Source organism: Haliotis cracherodii, unplaced genomic scaffold, assembly GCF_022045235.1.
Source record: "Haliotis cracherodii isolate W230 unplaced genomic scaffold, xgHalCrac1.p SCAF_7, whole genome shotgun sequence".
NCBI classification, from domain to species: Eukaryota; Metazoa; Mollusca; class Gastropoda; order Lepetellida; family Haliotidae; genus Haliotis; species Haliotis cracherodii.
Genome location: NW_027266330.1, coordinates 41,756,326 through 41,784,055, shown reverse-complemented (window position 1 = coordinate 41,784,055; position 27,730 = coordinate 41,756,326). Strand labels below are relative to the sequence as shown.

Below are 27,730 nucleotides of genomic sequence, written 5' to 3'. Positions count from 1 at the left end.
AACAATTTTGCCTGACGGTCAATGTCACTAAAACGCACCATTTGGCAGCCATATTGGATTAAAGGTTTTGGCACTGTTTTTCACAATTTTTCTCAATACCAATTTCTTTTAGTACTTGTCTCCCAAAATCTGCTCAGCTCAAACTACCAGCTCAAAAGCTTCCAAACTTTCCATACTTTGTCTCCAAGTACCATACTACCAAGTTCGCAGAAAAAAAAAGCTGAGATATGTCTTCCATGGCCACCATATTGACTCCTACTTTCGGCTCAAAGTTATCTTCAAGCTTTTGACAGGACTTCTTTAGTAAGCTCTGGCACTGGAAACTTAGCAGGTAAAGCACTTGAACAACCTCTGTTGTATCTTGCTTTGGTTGCTGAACAAGTTCTCTTCTTGCTCTTTTGTCAAAAGTCACATGATGTGGTGGCCATATTGGATTTCGGTAGCCTCTAATAAAATTACTTTACAAACTACGTATCTGCTAAAGTTCTTCATAGAAAGTACTACAAATAACCACAATGCACCAGCATCAGACGCTGATCATTTCATGTTCTTAGCTGTTTGTCAAAAGTTGTGTCATTTGGCGTCCATATTGGATTGAAGACTGTCAGAATGCAAAAAGTGATAAAAACGGCATAAAACATCATAAATCTCAGCCACTATTGGTCCAATTGGTTCCAGATTTTGCATGTGACACCGTCATAAGATACTGATCAATTTCGATCCGGGGGGTCAAAAGTGATCCATCCAAGGGTTTGGCCGTATTTTCTTTGGTCATTGGTTTGTTGGTTTGGCAGCCATAATGGATTCAAGGTTTTCACAATGTGTTTTGGGTACCTGTCTTCAAATGTCTTTCTGAGAATTGTCTCCACACATAACACATCAGACTGTTAGCCGTTTTTGGATATCTTTCTTAGTGATGGCCCTATTGGATTTTGATGATTATTTTTTACCGAAAGCGCTCAGATAACCTAGGATTATCTCCCTTTCACTGTCAAGTGTCTTCTGCAGTATGTATACAACCCTTGAAGATGAGGGTTAGAATTGTTCTTCTGCAACCCGTGCTTGTCTGAAGAAGCGATAATCAGGATCGGGTGGTCAGGCTCCCTGCCTTGGTACTTCATTTCCCAATTACCAAATGCTCCCGTACCTTTCTGTTGATGGCATTGTTAAAAGCAAACCCTTCGAGGATTCGCACATGAGGATTCTAGGTCAGAAATGGCCTTGGACACCCCGGCACATGCAAATGTCATAGTGGTGATGTCCGCAACCGGTGCCTACATTTGACAGTTGACCAATTGGAGTTGGTACAAGCAAACCCTTTGAGGATTCGAACATGGTCGATTTTGTTCAAACTTTGAAATTGTATGGAGTAATATTCTGCCAAAATCCCAAGGCCATAGGCCCAAAGCCTAAGGGCAGATAACTTAAAAAACAAGTATTTTTTTAAACTATATTTTGCCCTATTGCTCCGCAACCGTTTGTCCGTTTACTTTGAAAACTTGCATGTATCTGCTGCTTTAGTTACTTGACATCTATTGTTCTTTGACTTTGGTCATTGGTCATTTGTCAAGTGGTTTGGCAGCCATATTGGATTCAAGGTTTTCAGTGTCTTTTGGGTACCTGTCTTCAAATGCAAACAACTTCGAGTCCACTGAATGAAATACATAACACATCAAACCTTAATGGCCAATTTGGGATTTCATTTTTAGTTGCGGCTGTATTGGATTTTGATTTTGACCAAAAAAATTCACCTGAAGTTTACTCTAACGATCATATCTTGTAAGGTTTTTGACAGAAACTATTGCAAGTTTACATGAAGTAAGTGTGCCATATGCATCTCATTTTTTGTTCTTGTTTGGCTGCTAAAGTAAGATCACTTGGTGGTGATACTTGATTAATATTTGGGACACGGTGCAAACAGTGACGATCTTTTGACAGAGTTGGTCCAAACAAACCCTTTGAGGATTCTAACATGTTCGAGGTCGGAAATGGGTTCAGAAGAAATTTAAAACATGCCTATTTTGAAGAGACGATACCCTGCAAGTTGAGCCTACAAGTGACAGATTTGGTACAAAGAAACCCTTTGAGGATTCAAACATGGATGTTTGTGCACAGTGTAACTTGAGGCCCGCCATTGCTGCTATGCAGCTATTATTATTATTATCATTACTATTATTATTATTATTATTCAATATACATGCATAAAAAAATAAAAATAATTATTAATGTAAATGAATCAAAGTACAGTGTTTTATTTCATCACAATAGCATATGCCAACAAATCTGTACTGAAGTATGTACTGTTATTAACAGCAACCACGGTCAGATTACGGCTATTGATGCCTTGAAAAGAACTTCAGTTGACAGAGAATGGATATACATATATATAGAATGGATATATATATCATAACTGCCATACTTTGACTCGTTGAAAGACAATTTTATTGTAGTTTGACTATTAATTTGTCAACATTACATTTTCAACAGTGATTGTTCAAATTGCTCCATACGTAAAGATATCCGTCATTAGTGATCAGCTGGACCAAAGTGCTACGGTTACTAATTTATTTCAACTATATATAGAATAGCTGCAACTACAATATATATGATATTGGAATTTGCTGAACGGATGTGACTGGAAGTTAAATCATCAGTATATTTGTCACCTTATTTGCATTAACACTCTTTTTACAGGAATTCTTGATGAATTGTTGGGAGTCAGGGTTTACCCTGTACAGCTAGCAGTACATCAAGGAGCGTCAGGTCAAGGAATCACTGTATGTACTTTTGATAACATAAAAGGATGAAAAAATTATATTTTTCATATACAGATGGAACAGGGAAGACCAGATCATACTGAAAAATATAATCTCGCCTCTTTGCACAACCTTTTTTCTTTGGCAGTATCTTGCTAAGTGTTAATATGAAGTAACCAGCTTACACATAAAGCTAATATTGCCGACTACTGGCTCTACAATACAGACTACTGGTATATTCCCACTGAAAGGGGGAGAGCAAAGTGTCAAGTCCCATCAAGTGTTGGAAGGAAGGAAGGAAGGATCATTTTGTGTGTACATCTTGCATTAGTAGGGGCAAGGCCAGAAGATTTGGGGGTGAAAGTCATGAGTTATATATGCTGGCATTGGACATGGAAATTAACAAACAATCATAACACAACAACAACAAACAAACAAACAATGGCAACAATGGTGTGCATCATGCTATTTTCTCTTCTTTCTAGCTTTTACTATAACATAGTTTAAAGCAATCAAATAATACAAAATATCTTTGGATGACAGACAATTTACTGTTTTTGATATTTTGTTAGTAGTCAATTTCCTGTATGTCTGCATAATTTACACTGTATCAAGTGATGATTGCTTTCGGCACAGTTGTACATGATTACACCCAGGAAGGATTGTTCTTACTGTTACTGTGACATTGAAGAAGTTTGTAATTACGTAAGTAAATGTACATGTTACAGATAACTTCTGGTTGATTGCATTTAGTGTCCTTTCGCTGTAGATTCCTACATCTTTATCAAGCTGGAGTAAGAATGTACATCAAATCTCTAGCTTGATAACGATGCAAGTATGTACATCAAATCTCTAGCTTGATAGCGATGCAAGTATGTACATCAAACATAATATCAACTACTTGACCATAATGGCAAATAAACAATATGTCTATTGCGCTGTTGATTAGCATGAAATAGTGTCTATATGCAAGTATTCCCCATCCCTCTTACAGTGTAGAATAGTGTCTATATGCAAGTATTCCCCATCCCTCTTACAGTGTGGAATAGTGTCTATATGCAAGTATTCCCCATCCCTCTTACAGTGTAGAATAGTGTCTATATGCAAGTATTCCCCATCCCTCTTACAATGTAGAATAGTGTCTATATGCAAGTATTCCCCATCCCTCTTACAGTGTGGAATAGTGTCTATACAGATATATTCCCCATCCCTCTTACAGTGTGGAATAGTGTCTATATGCAAGTATTCCCCATCCCTCTTACAGTGTGGAATAGTGTCTATATGAAAGTATTCCCCATCCCTCTTACAGTGTAGAATAGTGTCTATATGCAAGTATTCCCCATCCCTCTTACAGTGTGGAATAGTGTCTATATGAAAGTATTCCCCATCCCTCTTACAGTGTAGAATAGTGTCTATATGCAAGTATTCCCCATCCCTCTTACAATGTAGAATAGTGTCTATATGCAAGTATTCCCCATCTCTCTTACAGTGTGGAATAGTGTCTATACAGATGTATTCCCCATCCCTCTTACAGTGTAGAATAGTGTCTATATGCAAGTATTCCCCATCCCTCTTACAGTGTGGAATAGTGTCTATATGCAAGTATTCCCCATCCCTCTTACAGTGTAGAATAGTGTCTATATGCAAGTATTCCCCATCCCTCTTACAATGTAGAATAGTGTCTATATGCAAGTATTCCCCATCTCTCTTACAGTGTGGAATAGTGTCTATATGCAACTATTCCCCATCCCTCTTACAGTGTGGAATAGTGTCTATACAGATGTATTCCCCATCCCTCTTACAATGTAGAATAGTGTCTATATGCAACTATTCCCCATCCTTATTGCAGTGTAGAATAGTATCTATATACAAGTATTCCCCATCCTTCTTACAATGTGAACTAATGTCTATATACATGTATTCCCTATCCTTCTTACAATGTGAAATAATGTCTATATACATGTATTCCCCATCCTTCTTACAGTGTGAAATAGTGTCTGTATACATGTAATCCCCATCCTTCTTACAGTGTGAAATAGTGTCTATATACATGTATTCCCCATCCTTCTTACACTGTGGAATAGTGTTTATATACATAATGCCTCAACCTCTTCCAAGAGCTGTTCTTGCATTCACATAAACTGTAATATACAGTCAAGTCTTGTTAATCCGACACTCGTTAATCCGACAATCAGCTTCATCTGACACTAATGATGGGAACCGATTGAATCAGTGCTATTTAGACCTGTTAATCTGACAGTCTCTCACTCCAACTCCGACACACCTAATTTGAAACAAATTACCGAAAGCACTCATTAATCAGTCTCGTAAATCCGACACAATGATCAGTGTACTCCGTGGTCATCTTCCCACGAGTACACAGCCCATGTTTTGATGCGAGACGAGTCGGCTAGTGGCTGCATATTACAACGGCTGCAGAGGAAACGGCTTTCGGCTTTCTTAAGCCTTGTGGTACCAGTTTCAAACTTCTGACTTCAATTCCAGACTATGCTTTTTAAAGTATTTTGAATAAGTCATACAGTCCGTAACAGTTGTTTTGTGTTAAACTGTAGAAGTTGCATGATTAGAAAACATTTTCCGCCAACAATGTAACATAACAATAAGAATATTAATTTTTTTATTACGTGTTTGAATCGATATCTATCGTATAGTTGTCCGATTTTCTATCACAAACATTGATGCTACTTAATTTCGTTATCCGACATACATGTTAATCCGACATAATCATATGCAACCATCGGTGTCATATCAACCGGACTTGACTGTATATGTACAGGAATATGCACGCACGATTTCTCCCACTTACAATATCAGTCATGTCTTTACATTATTGCATCAGTGTTATCCTAAACCAATCTCTGTCTACCTGCACCAGTAGGATGGCCAGTATGGGCTCTACTGGGAAAGGAGATCAGCACTGTTTAGCCATTGTCAGCAAGGGTCACTACAGTGTTAAATGACACACAGACACTTACAGAGCTTTAACGCAACCTCATATTCTGAAGTCACTACGTCGAAGATAGATCTACTTTATAATAATAGAGTGACATTTGCATCAAAAGGCTTTGCAACAATGCAAGCACAGGGCTTGTGGTGTCATTGCTGGTTGAAACATAAAAAGCCGAAAAACCATGCAGAAATGTCCTAATAAAGCAAATTTAGTCAAAAGCTATGGATTCTGGAAGATCTAAGTATGTATAACAGTGTCAGCATGCGAGGTTTCTAAAAAAAAAGAACACACCCAAAACCTTTAAACTTGACAGATTTTGCATATGTTTTGTCTGTGTACATGTCAGGGACTTAGGGGTGGTCATGTTAATGTCTGCTACACTATAGCTAGAGTTTGATATTTCCAAGTTCTTGGATAGTAATCCAGACCAAGCCAGGGCCCAATCCTACAGTAATCCAGACGAAGCCTAGAGTACAATCCAACAGTAATCCAGGTCATGCCTCAGTTGACCTACAGTAATCCAGACGAAGCCTAGAGTACAATCCTGCAGTAATCCAGGTCATGCCTTAGTTGACCTACAGTAATCCAGACGAAGCCTAGAGTACAATCCTGCAGTAATCCAGGTCATGCCTCATGTTGACCTACAGTAATCCAGACGAAGCCTAGAGTACAATCCTGCAGTAATCCAGGTCATGCCTTAGTTGACCTACAGTAATCCAGACGAAGCCTAGAGTACAATCCAACAGTAATCCAGGTCATGCCTTAGTTGACCTACAGTAATCCAGACGAAGCCTAGAGTACAATCCTGCAGTAATCCAGGTCATGCCTCAGTTGACCTACAGTAATCCAGACGAAGCCTAGAGTACAATCCTACAGTAATCCAGGTCATGCCTCAATTGACCTACAGTAATCCAGACAAAGCCTTGAGTTGAGTCCTACAGTAATCAAGACCAAGCCTACAGTCCAGTCCTGCTATGATCCTGACCAAGCCTAGAGTCCAGTCCAGTATCACAGTCAGTAATCCTGCAATAATCTAGGTTCAGACCAATGTTATGTGAAGGATACCAGCAAAGTCTGTCAAAATGCAAAGGTCACGAGTAAACAAGAGCCCCACTCACCATTGGAATCACATTGGGCACATACGGCTGGATGGCAGCTTGAGCAGCCTGGAGTTGCAGGTTTCGCAATATCAAGTTGTTCCGACCATTTTGAAGGAGCTGCTCTCTCAAATGCTGGGGTGGGTGCAGGTACTTGCAAGGAGGATCCTTCCTCTGACATTTACCCTGGAAGGAGAGCATATCACATTATCAAGCTATAGATCAAGACATTCACTTGTTAATTAATTTATTCATTGCAAGCAATTCAGTAAGACAGTATTACCATGATTATTTTGTGTGAAATGTCTGCATTAGTAGTGATTGAAACATATTTTGAAATGTGTGACGTATCAAACACAAAATCTTCATACACAGAAGGCATCTACTTCTGAAACCGTAACACTTGTAACTTGCAAACTGTACTGTTTGTTTTTTAAGTGATTTGTCAAAACTTGCATCTAAAACACATGCTGGCGATCAAAAAGGTAATCATTAATCTACTGAGTAAAAAGTAAATATATGATATAAGTAAATGTATATGAATTCCATTTGTTTTTGTGACAGATGTGATACCATTTGAGATATCTACAATAGAGCTAGCATGTCTAGTGTCTAGACTGAAAGAAAACAGTTGACAGTAGCCATGTGCCAATCCTTCACAACCATGCAGGTTTCATGGCTGCTTGTAGTAATGATGTAATCAGCTGCTACTGGCTCATGCTCAAACGCTCACTATTATAAACCTCTCCAATCTGATTCATAAAGCAGAGTAACCCCTACAGTGTAATGAGAAGACGCAAGAAGACACAAATTGTAAAATGCAGTTCTGTCCAGTTTTCTTCTTACTGCTGAGAAGATGGGAATGTCAAAATGACCTGGTTGGTTGTGTCCAACACATTATGACTGCCAATCTATCAATTTTACACAAGAAGTCACATTAGGTCTGATTCTTCATGAATATTTAACATGCCCCCATCCATTCAATCAATTTCATGTTCTTTAGCAGGTCAGCTCAAGTCCTGGTAGTGAGGGAAGAGGAGAGTCAGTTCATCTGCGGGGGGGGGGGGGGGGGGGGGCTGTGTTTTCCCACCAATCAATACACACGTCTGCCAACAATGATGCAATGCTAGCAAAAATAATATGGCCAGATTAAAAGCAAGGAAATAGGAAGAAAAAGTCTGTCTACATTTGTCAAAAAAGATCTCTAGATTGTTCACACGATTATGACCTGGCCCAGCGCCTACTTGAAGCTGGGTACATAATCTCAGCTACAGTAGTCAATTCTAAACAGCCGTTGGAGTCCAAATCAATTTGTCATTGCTATTTCTGCCAACAACATTGATATAATCAACATCAGGACTTTTATCGCTGATCCTACCCAGGATAATATTCGTTTTATTTCATTCAGGGTTAAGATCAAATGGAATAGTTTCTCTACTGAAATCCCAAACTGTAAAAATAATATAATCTCATTAAAACTTAGTTAGAATGAAGATAAATCCTATCCATCAATGAATATTGTTGAAATAGACACAGGACTTTGTTGTAGTCTTCAACAGCTCATCCATAGGCATGTGTGAAGACCTGTGTCTAACATACTTTTTGTTTGCCATCAAACTTCTAGGACATAACATTGTTTTTTTGTCAAATTTACCATACTGGAAAATAAAACTTAGAAGATAGCCGCTGTGCACTCCTACTGATGTACTCCATGATATTGCGACCCTGCATAAAACAAGCACTGTCACTAATGACTGTAACAGGTAAGACCAGTTGGACAACATCCTATTAATCTTATTCCTTCAGTTTGTGGTTTTTGCTTGAACTTCCGTTACCATTGCTGTCACCAGTTGTGCATACATACCTTAAGATTTCCCACCTCTAAATATAACATTTCAAAATCTCATGCTATGTGTTAGCTTCTAACTTTAATTTAGCACTGTCAAATCTACAGGTAGCTGCTATAAATTGAAAACAGTATGCTTATATCATATCTTACTGTACGCATTTCAATATATTTCCTCTCATTTTTTATGCTGAAGCTCATGTTTGAATGCTTAGGTTTGCCTAGAATTACAAGTTCAATCCACAAAGTTTATGGTACCATTTTCCTATTAGCTATCATGACACATCTAAGGAAGATGGATGAAACACAGATCGCGACCTGACAGACTATTATCTCTTTCTGAATCCAGATGAGCCACAGCAAACAAACCAGCCTCCAGCCACATGATGAGCATACAACTTCTGGACACCATCATGTACTCTGCTTGTCAACAAATGATATGTCACTGAGAACCACTTTGTCAAAGCACACACAGACCACTTGGTCATGGGACAATTAGTGTATGGAATATTAGCTACGAGTATGTTGGATTTCCAATTCATGGCAGCTGCAATCTTTCAAAGATGTATCATTGACATTTCCACACAATGTCTATGTTAGAGGGCCCAACTACATGTTCCTCAAGAACGGTACACGAACATCAAAAGTTAAAGCTGTGTCAAACACCACAATACACAGCAAGATATACAATAATATTTTGGGGCATAGCACATGCTGCTTATCAAATTTCTTAATGACACATGCAAAAATTGCTGAGTAATGGGAAAAGTATGACATTTCTAATATGCTGAATAGTTTTAATTATGGCTGCTGTGGTGGCCATGTTTAAAATTGGATTGTAATTTTGAGAGCATATTTTAGAGATATGTGATAGTCTATCTAAGGGACAAGTACATAGGCCTTGTGGTTTCAGAATTGTCAAAAATGTGAGTGCTTGCTGAAAAAACAAGGGGATAAAAAACTTGATATTTTAGACAGAAGCTCTGCTGGATCCACACTTTTTACAGGACCTCTGACTGTAATGACAAAACAGTGCTGCAAGGGAGACCCATAAAGTAAGCCTTGGGACTGCCAAGAGTGATCCAGTCTAACACTGCTATTTATAGAAAGCGTTGTTTTCTTTCATAGAAAAAAATGCTTCATCTGAATGAGTCACATCCGGCCCCAATACAACCAAAAGAATACCTTTTCACTTACCGCAAATACAAGCCTTCACATACCACAGTAAACCAGCAACACTATCATGCTCAAGACAGCTCACATTAAGCAATGACACATATGGCTTGTTGTTAGGAAAATCCATGCACATGTTCCTAACACACTGTATTAGTTTTCGATTCACCACTAATGTATGCAAAATACATTATAACAAATAGAATACTGCCCCCTGCCCAACAAATGTTAACAGAAATTAACTTGGCCTTCTGACATGCTCCAATTCATAAATGCTCTATGAACAGCAAAATACATAATTCTGTAGATTTGCTGCAACACAAAATATCTTGTTCCATTATTATGATTATAATGACTTTGTGATTAAAATATGATTGTTAAATCACAAATTCTGTCTCTCTCGTTTTCAGGCATTCGCAATTTGTTCTGTATTTATATTTGTAAAATGCTATAAATACATTTAACACATCAGTCAATGTGTATAAGGCTAGGAGAATGCTGGCTAGATATAGTAACAAAGCCATCATGTATATCGATAAATGTCTGCTAGTTGACCACTGGTCAATACAGATAGAGTACTCTCCCTTAGACCTTTAAATAAGTTTCAGAGATTACTAGAGAAAATACAGCCTCTCGATGAAAGCTTTCTTTTCATCAGTGCTGAAGCATCAGGCTGATCCTGGCATCCCCCCAACTGTATGAGCATCAGACTGATCCTGGCATCCCCCCAACTGTATGAGCATCAGACTGATCCTGGCATCCCCCCCACTGTATGTATCAGCAACAGATCCTGGCATCCCCCAAACTGTATCAGCATCAGGCTGATCCTGGCATCCCCCTGACTGTATCAGCATCAGGCTGATCCTGGCATCCCCCAACTGTATGAGCATCAGACTGATCATGGCGTCCCCCCAACTGTATCAGCAACAACAGACTGATCCTGGCATTCCCCCAACTGTATGAGCAACAGACTGATCCTGGCATCCCCCAACTGTATGAGCAACAGACTGATCCTGGCATTCCCCCGACTGTATCATCAACAGACTGATCCTGGCATCCCCCCCTGACTGTATCAGCATCAGGCTGATCCTGGCATCCCCCAACTGTATGAGCATCAGACTGATCCTTGCATGCCCCCAACTGTATCAGCATCAGACTGATCCTGGCATCCCCCTGACTGTATCAGCAACAGACTGATCCTGGCATCCCCCTGACTGTATCAGCATCAGGCTGATCCTGGCATCCCCCAACCGTATCAGCATCAGACTGATCCTGGCATCCCCCCAACTGTATGAGCATTAGACTGATCCTGGCATGTCCCTGACTATATCAACAACAGACTGATCCTGGCATCCCCCTGACTATCAGCATCAGACTGATCCTGGCATCCCCCAACTGTATGAGCATCAGACTGATCCTGGCATTCCCCAAATGTATCAGCATCAGACTGATCCTGGCATCCCCCAACTGTATCAGCATCAGACTGATCCTGGCATCCCCCCAACTGTATGAGCATCAGACTGATCCTGGCATTCCCCCAACTGTATCAGCATCAGACTGATCCTGGCATCCCCCAACTGTATCAGCAAGAGACTGATCCTGGCATCCCCCAACTGTATCAGCATCAGGCTGATCCTGGCATCCCCCCCACTGTATCAGCATCAGACTGATCCTGGCATCCCCCAGCTGTATCAGCAACAGACTGATCCTGGCATCCCTCCAACTGTATCAGCATCAGACTGATCCTGGCATCCCCCAACTGTATCAGCATCAGACTGATCCTGGCATCCCCCCAACTGTATCAGCATCAGACTGATCCTGGCATGCCCCCAACTGTATCAGCAATGGGCTGATCCTGGCATCCCCCTGACTATCAGCATCAGACTGATCCTGGCATCCCCCAACTGTATCAGCATCAGACTGATCCTTGCATCCCTCAACTGTATGAGCATCAGACTTATCCTGGCATCCCCCCAACTGTATCAGCAAGAGACTGATCCTGGCATCCCCCCAACGGTATCAGCATTAGACTGATCCTTGCATTCCCCAAACTGTATCAGCATCAGACTGGTCCTGGCATCCCCCAACTGTATCATTAACAGACTGATCCTGGCATCCCCCCAACTGGATGAGCATCACACTGATCCTGGCATCCCCCAACTGTATCAGCAACAGACTGATCCTGGCATCCCCCCAACTGTATCAGCATCAGGCTGATCCTGGCATAATTGGTTATAGTTTGACAGAAAACTGGCACATCTGGCTGTTGATAGATACCTGATGTAGTCATATTTTGAGAAGTTATAGTGATAAGTTAGTCATACATTGAGGCAGGTAAGTGAAACGTCCACTGCAGGTTAGATTAAATGTTTGATGAACTGGGAGAAGTTAGATTTGTACTAAGCAAAAGCAGGAAAACCATGGAATAAACAAATAATCTGCCTCTAAAGTACTAGATCAAGCTTGAGAAAACAGCAACTAAACGTGGAATGGCTGTACAAAGAGCAACCCTATCAGGTGTTCTATCTGGGGTAGTGCCAGCCAAGTAGCAGGGTCAAGTATCACTAACAGGGTTCACTGGGCTAACTGGTGTACACATCATAGCAGGTCCTGTTATCTCAACTGGGATGCTTTATCAGCCTGTGAACAGCTCCCTGATTGTGGGTTACCACCCCTTACCCCCAGAGTCATCATCCAACAACTTCTCAACTAGCTCTACACACACACTATATCCAGCTGATTACATTTACACACTATGCATATAATGAGGACCAATATATGATGTACCATCACTCTGCAGCACAGAAGTAAGAGTTTCACGGCAGAAGTCTCCATGGTGGAAGAGAACGCCTATAGATATTGGGTAATGAGGTTGGTCTTAGATCATTAAGCTAACACAGGTAACCTGAGACAGGATCAATTAGGCTAGAATTACACTCTTGATGATCAGTGACAATTTTTCTCTAATTTGTTTTTCTTTACACGTATCTTATGATGAAAGACACATTTTATTAGAAGTATCTGCTTTACATACCCTGCTGAGTAAAACATTCAACTTAATATCACCAATCATATTCAGCAAAATACTGACAGTAGTTTTTATGAATCATGAGAAATTATGTATTAATAACATATTCTAAAGTAAGTGGGCAGCTTCTGTCAGCACAATAATAATACTCTTGATATGCACGCAAGTAAACTTTGTGAATGAACCTTTGTTTCCACAAAGCAGCACAACATACTATACAAATAATTACCCTTAGTAAATGATAATAAAGTCACATGACTTGGCTAAACCTTTTCAAGGTCCATTTTCTATAGTTAGGTCAGTATTGAAATTTATTGTTTCCGCATGTGATCAGCATTAACAAATTAAAGATTCTTAATAAAGGCATAATAAAAAGATTAATAGTAATCATAGCACAAAGATGTCCAGGTGACACAGACAGTCTACAGGTACATGTCCAGGTGACACAGACAGTCTACAGGTGCATGTCCAGGTGACACAGACAGTCTACAGGTACATGTCCAGGTGACACAGACAGTCTACAGGTACATGTCCAGGTGACACAGACAGTCTACAGGTACATGTCAAGGTGACACAGACAGTCTACAAGTACATGTCAAGGCGACACAGACAGTTTACAGGTACATGTCCAGGTGACACAGACAGTCTACAGGTACATGTCCAGGTGACACAGACAGTCTACAGGTACATGTCCAGGTGACACAGACAGTCTACAGGTACATGTCCAGGTAACACAGACAGTCTACAGGTACATGTCCAGGTGACACAGACAGTCTACAGGTACATGTCCAGGTGACACAGACAGTCTACAGGTACATGTCAAGGTGACACAGACAGTCTACAAGTACATGTCAAGGCGACACAGACAGTTTACAGGTACATGTCCAGGTGACACAGACAGTCTACAGGTACATGTCCAGGTGACACAGACAGTCTACAGGTACATGTCCAGGTGACACAGACAGTCTACAAGTACAAGGCCAGGTGACACAGACAGTCTATAAATACATGTCCAGGTGACACAGACAGTTTACAGGTACATATCCAGGTGACACAGACAGTCTACAGGTACATGTCCAGGTGACACAGACAGTCTACGGGTACATGTCCAGGTGACACAGACAGTTTACTGGTACATGTCCAGGTGACACAGATAGTCTACAGGTACATGTCCAGGTGACACAGACAGTCTACAGGTACATATTCAGGTGACACAGACAGTCTACAGGTACATGTCCAGGTAACACAGACAATCTACAAGTACATGTCCAGGTGACACAGACAGTTTACAGGTACATGTCCAGGTGACACAGACAGTCTAGAAGTACATGTCCAGGTGACACAGACAGTCTACACGTACATGTCCAGGTGACACAGACAGTCTACAGGTACATGTCCAGGTGACACACAGTTTACAGGTACATGTCCAGGTGACACAGACAGTCTACAACTACATGTCCAGGTGACACAGACAGTTTACAGGTACATGTCCAGGTGACAGACAGTCTACAAGAAGCTGGACCACATAGCTGGAGAGTACAAAAGTGGCTCACTGTACTGGAGTGATGAGCCATCTGCACCACTGTAATCCTATTATCAGGAAGTGAATGGTTTCATTTTCCTTAAAAATATTTCTTGCCCCTCTTCCGTGCCATATCTGACTGCCTCAAGATACCTCAACATACATTTTATTAGTTGACCTACATACCAAAGTGAGGGAAGCAACTGTCTGGTATTAACTGCTGGCAGATTCACCAGGTCCGTTACCATCTAATCAATCACCAACTAGGTCCGTCACATCCATGACCCGATAGGTCCGTCACATCCATCACCCTGCAGGACATCCATCACCCTCTAGGTCTGTCACATCCATCACCCTCTAGGTCTGTCACATCCATCACCCTCTAGGTCTGTCACATCCATCACCCACTAGGGCCGTCACATCCATCACCCACCAGGGCCGTCACATCCATCACCCTGCAGGACATCTATCACCCTTTAGGTCTGTCACCAACACCTACTAGGTCTCAATCACTCCCATCACCATGGCACAGGGAGCTATGTTGTGGACCACAACACATATGTTATATACTCTATAATAGATACAGTTGATAACAGGCATCTGCCAAAAGAAACACATGATAAAGATACAGTAATGCAGTTATGCGTTCAATGAATGAATACCATGCTAGTGTTGCTATATGGCTCATATACAGCCAATACGATGTTAAATTTTACCTCACTCACTCTTCAGAAAAATATATATGTGTGTTCTACTGTCATTAGTAAGGAAGCAGATGTGAAATGTGAAACTAATTCTTTACATTATTAAGTAAAGGATGAAACCGCCTTATCAAGTGCTAGATGGTTAACAGTCACCATACCATCTCAACATGAGAGTACCCAATTTTACTGCTGGGTGAACAGAGGCATATTTTATTTTGAACAAAGTCACTTGCCTCAGTATACATAACATGTGGTACATGTGCTTCAGTGTAGGGCAGGACCTGAAGCCCTAGAAACTCTCTATAGTCAAGCTGCCCAACTCGTTATCCATCCAAATATTATCCATGACTGACGTGGATGAAGTACAACAGTTTCTCACCCACAGAAAGGTTTTGTTTACTAAAGAATGTTGAAAATATTCCAGTTTCAGTTTGCTGCCAAAACAAGTTGTACCTTAACACCATGGCTGATGCTTCTATTGGCCTGTGTACATGACATTAACACCATGGCTGATGCTTCTATTGACCTGTATATACGATAGCTTAACACCATGGCTGATGCTACTATTGGCCTGTATACATGACATTAACACCATGGCTGATGCTACTATTGGCCTGTATACATGACATTAACACCATGGCTGATGCTACTATTGGCCTGTATATATGATAGCTTAACACCATGGCTGATGCTACTATTGGCCTGTATATATGACATTAACACCATGGCTGATGCTACTATTGGCCTGTATACATGACATTAACACCATGGATGATGCTACTATTGGCCTGTATATATGATAGCTTAACACCATGGCTGATGCTACTATTGGCCTGTATACATGACATTAACACCATGGCTGATGCTACTATTGGCCTGTATACATGACATTAACACCATGGCTGATGCTACTATTGGCCTGTATACATGACATTAACACCATGGCTGATGCTACTATTGGCCTGTATATATGATAGCTTAACACCATGGCTGATGCTACTATTGGCCTGTATATATGATAGCTTAACACCATGGCTGATGCTACTATTGGCCTGTATACATGACATTAACACCATGGCTGATGCTACTATTGGCCTGTATATATGATAGCTCAACACCATGGCTGATGCTACTATTGGCCTGTATACATGATAGCTTTAACACCATGGCTGATGCTTCTATTGGCCTATATACATGACATTAAAACCATGGCTGATGCTAATATTGGCCTGTATACATGGCATTAACACCATGGCTGATGCTACTATTAGCCTGTATACATGACATTAACACCATAGCTGATGCTACTATTGGCCTGTATACATGACATTAACACCATGGCTGATGCTACTATTGGCCTGTATACATGACATTAACACCATGGCTGATGCTACTATTAGCCTGTATACATGACATTAACACCATGGCTGATGCTACTATTGACCTGTATACATGACATTAACACCATGGCTGATGCTACCATTGGCCTGTATACATGATAGCTTAACACCATAGCTGATGCTACTATTGGCCTGTATATATGACATTAACACCATGGCTGATGCTACTATTGGCCTGTATATATGATAGCTTAATACCATGGCTGATGCTACTATTGGATGCATGTTTTGACAAGGTTTTTGGCTAATGTCAGACAAATTCAGATATTAGGTTGTTTAAACAAATGTAATCAGATATGCAAAAGTTATGACTCAGATTTGTGATGCATGCAGTAAAAATCCTTGCATAATAGTTACAGATTTTATATTTTTTTACTTGGAACAGAGTGTTCTCACAGGCTTCTTTACTGAGTCACACTGTATGACAAGAAATACATCAAGTGTGAAAAACAAGCATTTACATGGGAAATATTTCAGGATTCCCTTCTCATGCTATAGTCTTTATTGAGCTGTAAGCTTAGATCTACCAATGGGGTCAAATTATGGAAATGCCTTTCATTTTGTCCTTTCCATTGAATATTATCCCCATGAATATTCATAACTTAGCACCCTTAGTGTGACATCACCTATAAAAATCACTTAACTTTTCCAAGTCACAATATATGAAACATAATGCTACTGAGAATAGACGCTTTCTTGTTGACAGACACAGACTGGAGCAGTATGTACAGTACATTAAACAAGGGAACACAATATCTAATGCTATGTTTATTGCTAGCTGAGGTCAATCCTTGTCCAACATGACCTGTTCTCAACCCTCTCCCCCTGATGTCTTGTTCTACAGTTGTTATACCCCATTCATGACTGCTTGATTCATGTCCAGATAGGCATGGGGAATGATGGCTGGCTACAACAGGAACAAACAGATACACTAGGTGGCCACTACTACAGACCCCATCATACAGCACCCCATAAAGACGGCCTATAGTGTGTTTACAGACAGGGATTTAAATAGATTAAGATGCATGACAAGTGTCTAATGGTATGCTGAAGCTGGGTCAATATTGAAACAATGTGTTTGAGAGAGGAGGGGCAGTAGGACTGGTGCTGGCCACAGGAGTGTGTGCATGCCGGAGGACATCCTCCTCCACACCTCCATACACTTACAGCCCTCTTAAACACTGCTCAGCAAATAATGGACATCTATTACCTCAACTGACTAGCTAGCTATATGTCAAGTCAAGCTAGATGTGACACATGTGAGATGTGAGAAAGAATATATTATGTCTGTCTGCTGTGGACATTTTGTATAGCTAGTTATATGTCGAGTGGGGCTAGATGTGATATAGGCTAGAGATCCATCTGCTACAGTGTATGGCTATAGCTAGCTATATGTCGAGTGGGGCTAGATGTGATATAGACTAGAGATCCATCTGCTACAGTGTATGGGTATAGCTAGTTATATGTCGAGTGGGGCTAGATGTGATATAGACTAGAGATCCATCTGCTACAGTGTATGGCCATAGCTAGCTATATGTCGAGTGGGGCTAGATGTGATATAGACTAGAGATCCATCTGCTACAGTGTATGGGTATAGCTAGTTATATGTCGAGTGGGGCTAGATGTGATATAGGCTAGAGATCCATCTGCTACAGTGTATGGGTATAGCTAGCTATATGTCGAGTGGGGCTAGATGTGATATAGACTAGAGATCCATCTGCTACAGTGTATGGGTATAGCTAGTTATATGTCGAGTGGGGCTAGATGTGATATAGACTAGAGATCCATCTGCTACAGTGTATGGGTATAGCTAGCTATATGTCGAGTGGGGCTAGATGTGATATAGACTAGAGATCCATCTGCTACAGTGTATGGGTATAGCTAGCTATATGTCGAGTGGGGCTAGATGTGATATAGGCTAGAGATCCATCTGCTACAGTGTATGGGTATAGCTAGCTATATGTCGAGTGGGGCTAGATGTGATATAGACTAGATATCCATCTGCTACAGTGGATGTTTGAAGCTTGCTCTATGTTGCATGGGGCTAGATGTGATATAGACTAGATCTCTGTCTGCTACAGTGGATGTGCATAGTTTGCTATACGTCGATTGGGGCTAGATATTATATGGACCAGATGTGATATAGACTAGATGTCTGTCAGATACATCTGACAGAGGAGTGGTGAATAAATGAAACTGATAACCAACACCTTTCTACACACAGCACTGTGTCAATACAGCTCTATATTATTGCACAAAGAACAAAGGTATGTATTTTCCTGTACCAAAGACCCAGACATTGTACAACTGCAGGGAACAGCTCTTGTGGTGTGGGTTACCCTCACAAATGTTGAAAGCGCCAAACCCATGCATGGAATTTTGGCAACATATATTTCATGTGGTTTCTCTGACTCGGGGAGAACTTGGTGCTTCTCTGAATAAATTGGAATAATGATTTTGTACTACATATGTAATACCTGAGACATTATTCAAAGTTCTACTATTTCCTCAGTCATGGCAGTCATCTGAACATGATCACTCGCCAGCCCCCAGCACTATGTCATCATGAGTTCACACATTGCAGTCATCTGAACATGTTTACCTGCCAACCCCCGCCTGTGTCCTGTTGCTCAGAAAAAACTCCAAATCCACATAAATGCTTCCCACAAAATTGAAATCACTTAACCTTGCATAACAAACAATACACAATTACTAAAGATAAAATATGTCTTTCTGTTTGCCACTAATAAAATAAGTATTCCTAAGTTCACACTTAATCTCTTTCACTACCCACCTAGTTATATCACACTAAAAGCCAACATCCTCCAGATTTGGAATGGAAATATTCTCATGCATCCAAAATTATTCCCTTGAGAGTTTAAAGGAACCTGAAGCTCCAACATTTCTGTTTTCCAATTAAAGTTTGAGTAGTGTTTATCCCACTGCGGAATCCTCTGAGTTGTCTGTGTGTCTTCCTGTGAGTGTTGCTGTGTGTGCCAGGCCTGTGGCCGGCATAGCCTAGACCAATATTGACTCAAGGGGACATCATGTTTGTCCCTGCATGTTCAGCCCACCAGTGTGAAAACTGCTGTATTGTCTTGTCCAATTTTAGGCAGATGCATACGCAACCGTTCAATGCTGCATATTTTCAATGCTGTGCCCGTAAAATTTATGTACTAGATGTTGTACTAGGATTCATCTGTCAACTGGACAGCTAATATGATCATTTCCAAATCCATGATGAGATGACTGTTTTCCAATGCAACATAGCACTCTGTCACTGGGCTGGCATACAGACAAGGAGTGGCAAGACTATCCCTTGATGTTGCCACTTCCATTACCTGCATCACTGGGTGGATTTCTACACCTCTAAGTCTTCAAAATAACACTTTTTAATATGAGAGAAGGTCATACAAGGTTCAAACTAACATTGATAAAGTCTTAGCATCTACATGATGTAAAAAACACTGCCTCTGTAACACTGAGTTTTGACTGTGACCAGACAAGTCATACTGACATGACATATTTGTCCGGACTGAATTGTTCAAAGTATTGATATGTTCATGAAAGGTTAAATAACAATTTCTAAACTATAGCTTATGCCCTGTTTACATAAAGAAATCTTTCTTTTAATCAGGTAACTAACAAAAGTTGACACACAAATTGGACTTGGCCCTTCAAGACATGCTCTTCATAAAAATCACATATCATGAATTAATTAAAAGAAGTACCCATCCAGCACACTGTGAGACTCGGATGGCTTCCGCAACAATCAATTACTATTTCCAGTCATGAAATTTATTTGAAATCCTGGATATGCCCTTAGATGACCTTGCACCATCACTATCCCTGGAAGTCCCCCCCCCCCACCCCCTCCCTGCAACATTTACAGTCGATTGTTTAGGGTCACAGGATCTGACAGCTGACCTGCCTCTGTGGTCAATGATATATATGTAAATTATATCATGCAGAACCCTCCTCAATCCACATTCAAGTTGTCAGTTTTTTCATTGTCATATCAATTAAAGCCCTTCTGGTGAAAGAAACAGTGTGCAGGGCTGGTCAAAGAAGTGAGTGAGGCATATGCAAATGCTGGGTGCTCTGGCTCAGAATGGACATGACTCTGCATCACTAGCTTTCTGGTTTAATTTGAAATGTTAAAAAAAATTGTAATCAATGTAATCAGACTGGAAGAATATTCATTGTAAGACCTCACAGGTGTGGTGAATTTGACAGCCTGAGAGAGAAAAATCTGATTCTTGAAGGCCAAATGTTCCTGGCCAGTCAATATCCTGAACTCAAATAAAAGATTTCAACTTGAAGTTACCGGGGTATATTAAATGTTGTTTGGCAGTGTATGATGCAGATGGCACCACTAGGGCACATGGGGTGGTGGCACCAACATGAGTGCCAGATTTACTGCCAGACTCTCTACCACAAGAAATACCCCATACTGTAGATCCAGCATATCTGAACAATAACACCACAGTTGAAATCCAAACACCGACTTCTGAAACTGGACAATAGCACTTCTTGTAGTTCCATCCATGCACACACCACTAATAGTATATATCCAGATAAAGTGAACAACACTGTACAACAGTAGGAACAAGCACAACATTGTCTAGCACAGAGCGACACAAGGGGCAATCATATTGCACCACGATGAAATAATTGGAGTACTTGCACCCATGCTCATCAATACAAGGTAGAATGTTCCAGAAGGATATCATGTCTACTGTAGGGACGGACATCACAATGTATGGACACAGACGGAAATTCAGCATGTGTGTTTTAGTACTAACGTGGGGGCCATGATTTCTATTAATTGTGTCTCTGCAAGATAAAACCAATATCAAATAGATACTATGACATACTACTACTTTTTTCTTAGTCCAACATTCCAATGTACAAAATAATTTGGTACATTACAGTAGAGCATCAGTACTAATGCTGGTTGTCGTATACCTGCTGTGCATGGGTCGCGCACATCCTCAACACCACCAACACCACCACAACTGCAGGCTCTAGTTCACTGCAATACGTCACACAACATTCAACTTACCTTTATGGAATCAAAGCAGGCTATCACCCGCCCATTCTGTACTTCCACGTGTGGAGGTGGGTGAGCAAATTTGCATTCATTCTCCGTGCGGGTGCATTTGTTCCGTTGGAACTCGCGGCAAACTTCCAGTGTAAGCCATCTTGAGTCCTTAACATTGGGGTTAGGAATGGCTAGATTCAGCATAGGATTCACCATGGCCATACCAAGAGTTACTCGCTGGGCAAGATATGAAAGACAATGGGTTTTAACACTAAGTACTCAAACAAGAGTCACCATAAGAGACCAACTAAATGTGTAGCTAGTAGGACACAGACGGTAGAGGTCATATAAGGATAGGTGAGTCCTGGTGTAGAAGCCACTTTGCCTTGATCTGTCAGTGAATATACCACTTTGTGGGACACAGGGATTGCTGTCTGGCACTAGGGGAGGGTGTTAGCTTTCTCCAATATCAAGGATCTGAAACAAACAACAGGTAACATTAAAACACATTCAATTGAGACAAACTTAAGCACAGTCATTTCATTATTTTACCTTACGCTGTATTACAAATCATAACGAATTAAATCAAGCTTCCTGTCCGCATAGTACTACCTAATAAAGACACAGAATGTCTGTCCAAAATCGTCCTGTCCACACCAGCCAATGTATCAGCTTCCTTGTTTCACAACAGTTGATAAAACATAACTGACAACAAGGAGATTATAGTTTCAGGATGTGATATCTACTATCACCAGGAAGGAGTTGAGGCTCAAGGTTTACATACTGACTGACAAATCTGGTTAGAAATTCATAGAAGCACAGCATATAATGATCCAGCCCATAATATGTGCACTATATGAGAAGGGCATAGAATATTCTGAATGAAAACAGTTTATCATTTATTGGTGGAATATATTTTGGTGGCAAAAGGGCTTAATGACATAGTATACATGTATGTTATTTTCTGGCACATATGATGTAGAAATCCTTACATATGTACTGTGTGAGGACTGCCAGACATGGAAGAATGGAGTGGCATGTGACAATAAGGGGATAAAAGCCAGCCCCACCCACTCCTGCTGGACTACAGGAACATACTCCCTGTCTATCATCACAACATCTCTTGGCCAGCTGTGGTAACTGATTACAAGGATTTTTGTCGTTTCTAAAAGCCATTAACATTCCATCTCCCTCTTCCCACTTGAGAACTAGCTCTCCACTTACAAGCAGCTAGGCTGGTCCTAAGCCGCTCATCACCCTCACCAGAAACGGCACAGCTCATACTGGCCATATCACCATGTCACATCGTATTTAAACCTGTCATTTCTAAATACAAAAACTCTGTAAATGTTTCATATGAAAAAGCAAGAGAGGTGATCTTCATTGAGAAACTAAACATGTTCATCAGGACCTTTTCTACAATTTGCATGATTTGTGATGCTGTCTCTGCTGTGTGACACTCAACATCTAATTAAATTAAGAAATCAATTTAAATGGGAGACACAAGCTCATGTGATGCTCATCCAATTCCTCTTAAATCCTGACATACAACAGACATTTTAAATCTTCAAAGTGAAGAAGTCAGGCTTCTGTCTTTCAACGCCACTCCTGGCATCTGTCACACGATTGCCGGATCAACCTCATGTAACGTCTACATAACATGTAGAAATCCTTTGTGCTAATAACATCAACATTAAACTAATCATATTTCATGAAAATCAACGTCATTTCAGACTGAGTCATGACTAGAAACTAGAGACAGAAACTGCAACAGTTTGGGGGTAGGAAATAGTTATGTGTAAACATTAGCCTCACTCTCACTCACTCACTCACTCACTCACAAGAGTAGCCCCAGGTAGGGGGTGTTCCTGGTCCTCCTGTCTGACCATCTGACCAGTGACCTGAGCTGACCCAGGAGGCTGGCAGGCCATGACCTGGCACACCCAAAGGTGAAGCAGCTGCGACCCTAATCTAGGTCAGTGGCACAGACACATGACCAGAGGAGAACAAAGCTGCCTATCCCTGGGGAGGAGGAGGAGCAGGGAGATAATTGCCTGCTCCCACAGCTCTCAGCATCCCTTCCTGTGATTGGTGGGCAGATCATAGGGCAGAAACAATATGAGAGACATAGCACTTCTGTCTCACTACCTGGTATATACTGCACATTAACATGTTTTCTTCCAGTTAATGGAACACAAGAACATTTGAATATCAACTCACAACTTGGACCACCGATAACCTAAACCAAAGAGTAAAAATATATGATAATAACTCGACATAATTCATGCAGACAATGTTTTTGAATGACTGCTCCTAGCTTACAATATGTGTTAAGTCAGTTCGATTCTGTTGTATATGGTGTATGCTGTTGTGATACTGGAAACTCCAAACATTATGAGGCAGATCACAGACAGATCCAATGCACAGACAGACGCTACAGACCATGTAGTACTGACTGGATCCAATGTGTCATCTGTTTGTCTGATGGGAGGGAGGCCTGACTAACTGCCTGTGAATTCCGTCTGTGCCACACATGGTAAGATGTGTTCTTCCTCCCCACCAAGTGTGTGAGGAATGCCAGCATACATACCACACCCCTGCTCTAGGCTGGCTTCTCACAACAACACATTCAACTCCATCAACTCGATTAGAAATGCTCAAACATTTTGTTTTCATAATCTCACTAGAAATTAATCTTTGCATAAATGGCAAATTATGACCCTACACAAGGTTAAAGTGTTGACTGATTTTATGAAACTGCACGGACTATAACTACTACCTGACAGTGTGTGAAACATGTAGGAGTATTTCATATACCATTTGCTGATCCATTCACAAGAGAACCAGGGAAACCAATATTCACAAAAGTTTGGAGGTGCACAAATGTTTCCCCAACAGACATATATGCAGGCTGTTAGAAAACACAATGACACTGTGAGACAGTAAAGCAATGTTCATTTGGTTTGAGACAAATACGGATCTCTGCGCACAAATGTCAAGTCGACCAGACAAGCCTACATCACGTGACCTCCCTCTCTCCCTCCCGGCAAACTGTTTGTGTGGGCTAGCTCTCATTGTCAAGGTTTAGGGTATTTGAACAATAGTCAGCTTCCACACGTACACTCTCAAGTCAACATGTGGACATACACTGGCATGGCGATCAGTCCAAAATAAATTTCAAACCAAGCATAAAATGACAAGTCAAAAAATGTAACTAATGCTATTGAGTGATAGCCAAGTGATATATTTACTGCCTCAAATCTGTACCTATAATATGATTTGTTTCATACATATAACCAAATACAGTTTACACTCTATTCATACAAAACCTACATTCAATTTCTATCAATAACCACTGTGACTGGACAAGGGGGCTGTTCATTCAACACACATTCACTTGAACAGTCATGCATATTCCACAAACATTGTGAATCCAAACCATAACTTCTTCTACACTCAGCCTAACTGTGTGTCCTGGTTTCACAGTAATATAGAACATACCGCCATCTAGTGAGATGGGTCAGTCCCATGTGCACACCAGGAAGTACAACCTAACCGATTTGTCTACTCAAACTCAGGAATAGTAGGAAAATTCAAACACTGAAAGGCTTTCACTTCCTAACCTGCACCATACAACAGACAAATAAGGTAAACACATACAGGTAACTGATGACAATATACTGTCAAGTTGGAAGCATCTCCAATTCCACAAACATTTGAGCTGTAAATGCGCCAGCCTGAGTGAGGTGGGCTACAGTCTTCTCTGTGTGTGACTGCCTCCCTCTACCTGGCCCCACAGTAATGACACACTTGCATGACACCACGCACCGCCCCGGTACACACACATGAACCACCAGGCAGTCGGGCCAGCCAGCCAGCCAGACCAGGCAGACCAGCCAGCACAGTACATGTGACAAGCCAGACCCCAAGTTTTATTAGCAGGCAAAGCTCGAAAACACAGTAATCACTAAACACAGGCTCAGGTTTTTACTGTTGTCCTTGAAGGCAGTTAGTTCATGTAGCCTCAACATGTTATTATCAAGTCATGTATCCCACAAATTTACTCACCCTTCTTTCGTTCCAATTCATAGCGTCTACTGTCCATTCCCTAGACATGTGCTTCTGTTCAGTTCTTTATCACTAAGAAGCTATCCCAGAGTGCTTTGTGAGCTCACTCCCGCCAAAACGCACTTCCTTTATCTGTTGCAATCTGTTTGTGGCGGCTGTAGCAGTGACACAAGAGCCCACTAGGTGTGTAGCTCACACAACCAAAAGCCCATCAAAGGGAGATCAGTACAACAAGCTTAATGCGGGTGGGTAAAGGATTGTTAACTAATATGAAATAGCTCCACACACCTCTGTATTGAATGACTTGTGGTCGGTTTGCCAGCTACTCATCAGGTGCATAAAGCTATGACTGCCTGTTATTCGTCCAGGTAACATGTTTCAGTGTGGCTGACCATCTAGGCCACTGGCTAAACATAGATTCTTCAGTCTGAATACTGCCCTATGAGAACATCACTACAAACAGGCCAACTAGAGGAATCAGCTACATGGAGGCCAGTTTGTTGCCACTGTTCCTATTCATCACATTATATTAGTCCAAATAACAAATCAGAAGTTTTGTAAACTGTTTGCTTCTAAAAAAGCTGCTACAGACGTTTAAACTAAACATGTATCAAAATGTTCCCCTGTGAATTTCACCAATGTTACTGACCGACAAAACAATAATTGAATTATTTTGGCCCATGGGATAAACCTTTCAAATAATTGTTGCAATCTGCATAATCAGGACACAAAACTACACTAATGACCTCCCCGAGGACATTCGAAAGATTTAGTAAGTTGAGAGCTAACGTTCCTAAATGTTGGCGTAGTTTCAATGAATTCAAGCTTATGACAAATTGGTATCTACTCTATACAATGCTATCAGACTCCATACAATACAACATATACTCCACACAACACAGTATTTTCAGCACTCTGCCCTAGATGGTCCCTCTATCTGCCCCTATATGGTCCCGCTATCTGCCCCTATGTGCTCCCTCTATCTGCCCCTATATGGTCCCTCTATCTGCCCCTACATGTCCCCTCTAGCTGCCCCTACATGTCCCCTCTATCTGCCCCTATATGGTCCCTCTATCTGTCCCTACATGGTCCCCTCTATCTGTCCCTACATGGTCCCCTCTATCTGTCCCTACATGGTCCCCTCTATCTGTCCCTACATGGTCCCCTCAATCTGCCCCTATATGGTCCCTCTATCTGCCCCTACATGGTCCCTCTATCTGCCCCTACATGTCCCTTCTATCTGTCCCTACATGGTCCCTCTATCTGCCCCTACATGGTCCCCCTAAATCTGCCCCTATATGGCACCTCTATCTGTCCCTACATGGTCCCTCTATCTGCCCCTATATGGTCCCTCTATCTGCCCCTATATGGTCCCTCTATCTGCCTCTGTATGGTCCCTCTATCTGCCCCTACATGGTCCCCCTAAATCTGCCCCTATATGGTCCCTCTATATGCCCCTACATGTCCCCTCTATCTGCCCCTATATGGTCCCTCTATCTGCCCCTATATGGTCCCTCTATCTGCCTCTGTATGGTCCCTCTATCTGCCCCTGTATGGTCCCTCTATCTGCCCCTATATGGTCCCTCTTTCTGTCCCTACATGTCCCTTCTATCTGCCTCTACATGGTCCCTATATCTGCCCCTATATGGTCCCTATATCTGCCCCTATATGGTCCCTACATGGTCCCCTCTATCTGCCCCTACATGGTCCCCTCAATCTGCCCCTATATGGTCCCTCTATCTGTCCCTACATGGTCCCTCTATCTGCCCCTACATGTCCCTTCTATCTGTCCCTACATGGTCCCTCTATCTGCCCCTACATGGTCCCCCTAAATCTACCCCTATATGGCACCTATATCTGTCCCTACATGGTCCCTCTACCTGCCCCTACATGGTCCCCCTCAATCTGCCCCTCTATTGGCCCCTACATGGTCCCTACATGGACCCCTCTATCTGCCCCTACATGGTCCCTCTATCTGCCTCTACATGGTCCCCTCTATCTACCCCTACATGTCCCCTCTATCTGCCCCTACATGTCCCCTCTATCTGCCCCTACATGGTCCCTCTATCTGTCCCTACATGTCCCCTCTATCTGCCCCTACATGTCCCCTCTATCTGCCCC

At 41.4% G+C, this 27,730-nt stretch overlaps 1 protein-coding gene across 12 annotated transcripts in view; it reads right to left on the bottom strand.

The window, feature by feature from the left end:
* LOC139448541 (muscleblind-like protein 2a) overlaps positions 1-27,730 on the bottom strand; it is a 329,809-nt gene that overhangs the window by 16,184 nt on the left and 285,895 nt on the right. For 10 of the 12 annotated variants that reach the window (XM_071230102.1, XM_071230101.1, XM_071230111.1 and 7 more), the window contains 2 exons: positions 21,563-22,018; positions 6,846-7,010 (listed from right to left, as the gene is read on the bottom strand). In XM_071230102.1, coding sequence (XP_071086203.1) covers positions 6,846-7,010; positions 21,563-21,763 — 366 coding nt within the window. In that variant the 5' untranslated portion in view covers positions 21,764-22,018. Of the gene's footprint in view, positions 1-6,845; positions 7,011-21,562; positions 22,019-22,153; positions 22,188-25,609; positions 25,753-27,730 lie in introns of those variants that run through there. The other 2 variants (XM_071230104.1, XM_071230108.1) reach the window with 2 other exon arrangements.